Source organism: Eucalyptus grandis, chromosome 4 (assembly GCF_016545825.1).
Source record: "Eucalyptus grandis isolate ANBG69807.140 chromosome 4, ASM1654582v1, whole genome shotgun sequence".
Classification (NCBI taxonomy): Eukaryota; Viridiplantae; Streptophyta; class Magnoliopsida; order Myrtales; family Myrtaceae; genus Eucalyptus; species Eucalyptus grandis.
This window is the reverse complement of record NC_052615.1, coordinates 30197895-30199372: the sequence shown is the minus strand read 5'-3', so window position 1 is coordinate 30199372 and position 1478 is coordinate 30197895. Positions and strand designations below refer to the sequence as shown.

General features: G+C 40.1%; 1 protein-coding gene across 1 annotated transcript; it reads right to left on the bottom strand.

Moving 5' to 3' along the window:
• On the bottom strand, positions 1-912 carry LOC104441767 (heavy metal-associated isoprenylated plant protein 39). Its single transcript, XM_010054984.3, has 3 exons — positions 837-912; positions 561-639; positions 1-390 (listed from the first exon to the last, which is right to left on the bottom strand). Exons 1-3 carry the CDS (start codon positions 843-845, stop codon positions 206-208), a joined length of 273 nt encoding a protein of 90 aa, XP_010053286.1. The 5' UTR covers positions 846-912; the 3' UTR covers positions 1-205.
• Between the last annotated feature and the right edge of the window lie 566 nt (positions 913-1478).

Genomic DNA, 1478 nt, shown 5'->3' with positions numbered 1-1478 from the left:
CTTCAAACCCTTATTTGAAATTTTCGCTTGAGTAAAGATGGAGCCGCTAAAAATGCTGCATAATTCTTTTTCACGAGTAATTGCACATTTTTCTTTTATCTTTTGTAAACATAAGACAACAGACAAATGCATGTCACAGTAGCTCTCTATGTCTAAATAATTGGAAATACTGAAATGAATTGAAGAGGATGCTGTGTTTTTAATTTTATTTCTTGTCGCCATCTTTATTCTTCTCCTTTTTATCTTCCTTCTTTTCTTCTGTAGCTGGGCCAACAGATAGTATGTCCACTTTTCCAATTTTCTTTAGCTTCTTTGCTACAGCCATGGAGTCCATGTCACCTACCACAGTCAGCTTTTGCTCCTTCAAATCCGCTGCTATGGAATCAACCCCTGAAAGATTGGTTTCAAGGGAACAAAAAGAAGCTCAATTACAACTGAACTTAAAGCTCAAAATTGATTTTGCACCAAATATTCATATGCATTGAGGCATTCTTCTTGCATGAACAACATAGATGATTTTTCTTTGGTAATTTACATGAGGAAGGATCTCTTATTAGTACCATAAACATCTGCAACGGCTTCGATGGCTTTCTGCTTCATCTTCTCATCGTTCATAGTCAAGAGCTTGACAACCACTTTCTATAAAAAAAAATAAAACAAATTTAGATTCGTAACATTGCTTACAGACAAAAGTGATTTCGTATCAAGAACTGATTCTCTCTGGTTTTCATGACCAGAGGGACGCAAGACTATACTACTGGCATCGAATCAATAACGACTCGTCTAGAGAAGGAAAATTGCTGAAAGAAGAGAAAGCATGATAGCCTGTCACGTACTTGTGCCATCGAAGGCTCGCGGAGAGGGTGCTGCAAAGGTTGACACACAAGAGACACGAGGCGAACTGAGGGTTTGTGCTGGGGGGGAATGGGATCGCATGGTTTATAAGCTTATAGGAGAACATGATGTGAGAAGACGTTTGTTCCTAGAAACCTTTGAGGGCTGAATATGGAGAGGAGGTCAACGTGCTGGCCTCACCGCTTTTGGAAGAAGCATAACTCATGCCCGTTATTCCAACTCTTCTATTGATTATCTCTTTTCTTTTCATACTTCCAAGCCAAAAAAAAAAAAAACCATTGTCACTGATTCAATGTCGCCTTGTTACCCTCCTGGAATTGACGGGTTCGAGTCGGCTCTGCCCAGATCAATCAGTTTAATATCGGAGCTTGCTGCTTGGCTTAATTCAATTCTTTTGTTGCCCAATCTTTTCTGCACGCGGAGCGTGGTCGTCGGTTTTGGTTTTCATGGCGAGCACGTGTGGCGGCTCCTACATTAGAGATTTAATAAAAGTAGTGCGCTCTAGAATAGATTGATATTAGTTTTTTGATTTGTCAATGTGTAAATGCTGGGTGTTCAATCGCTGGACAGCGAGCATGATGGTGAAATGACTCAGCAAGAACGTGCCACAGACAAAAATGTAA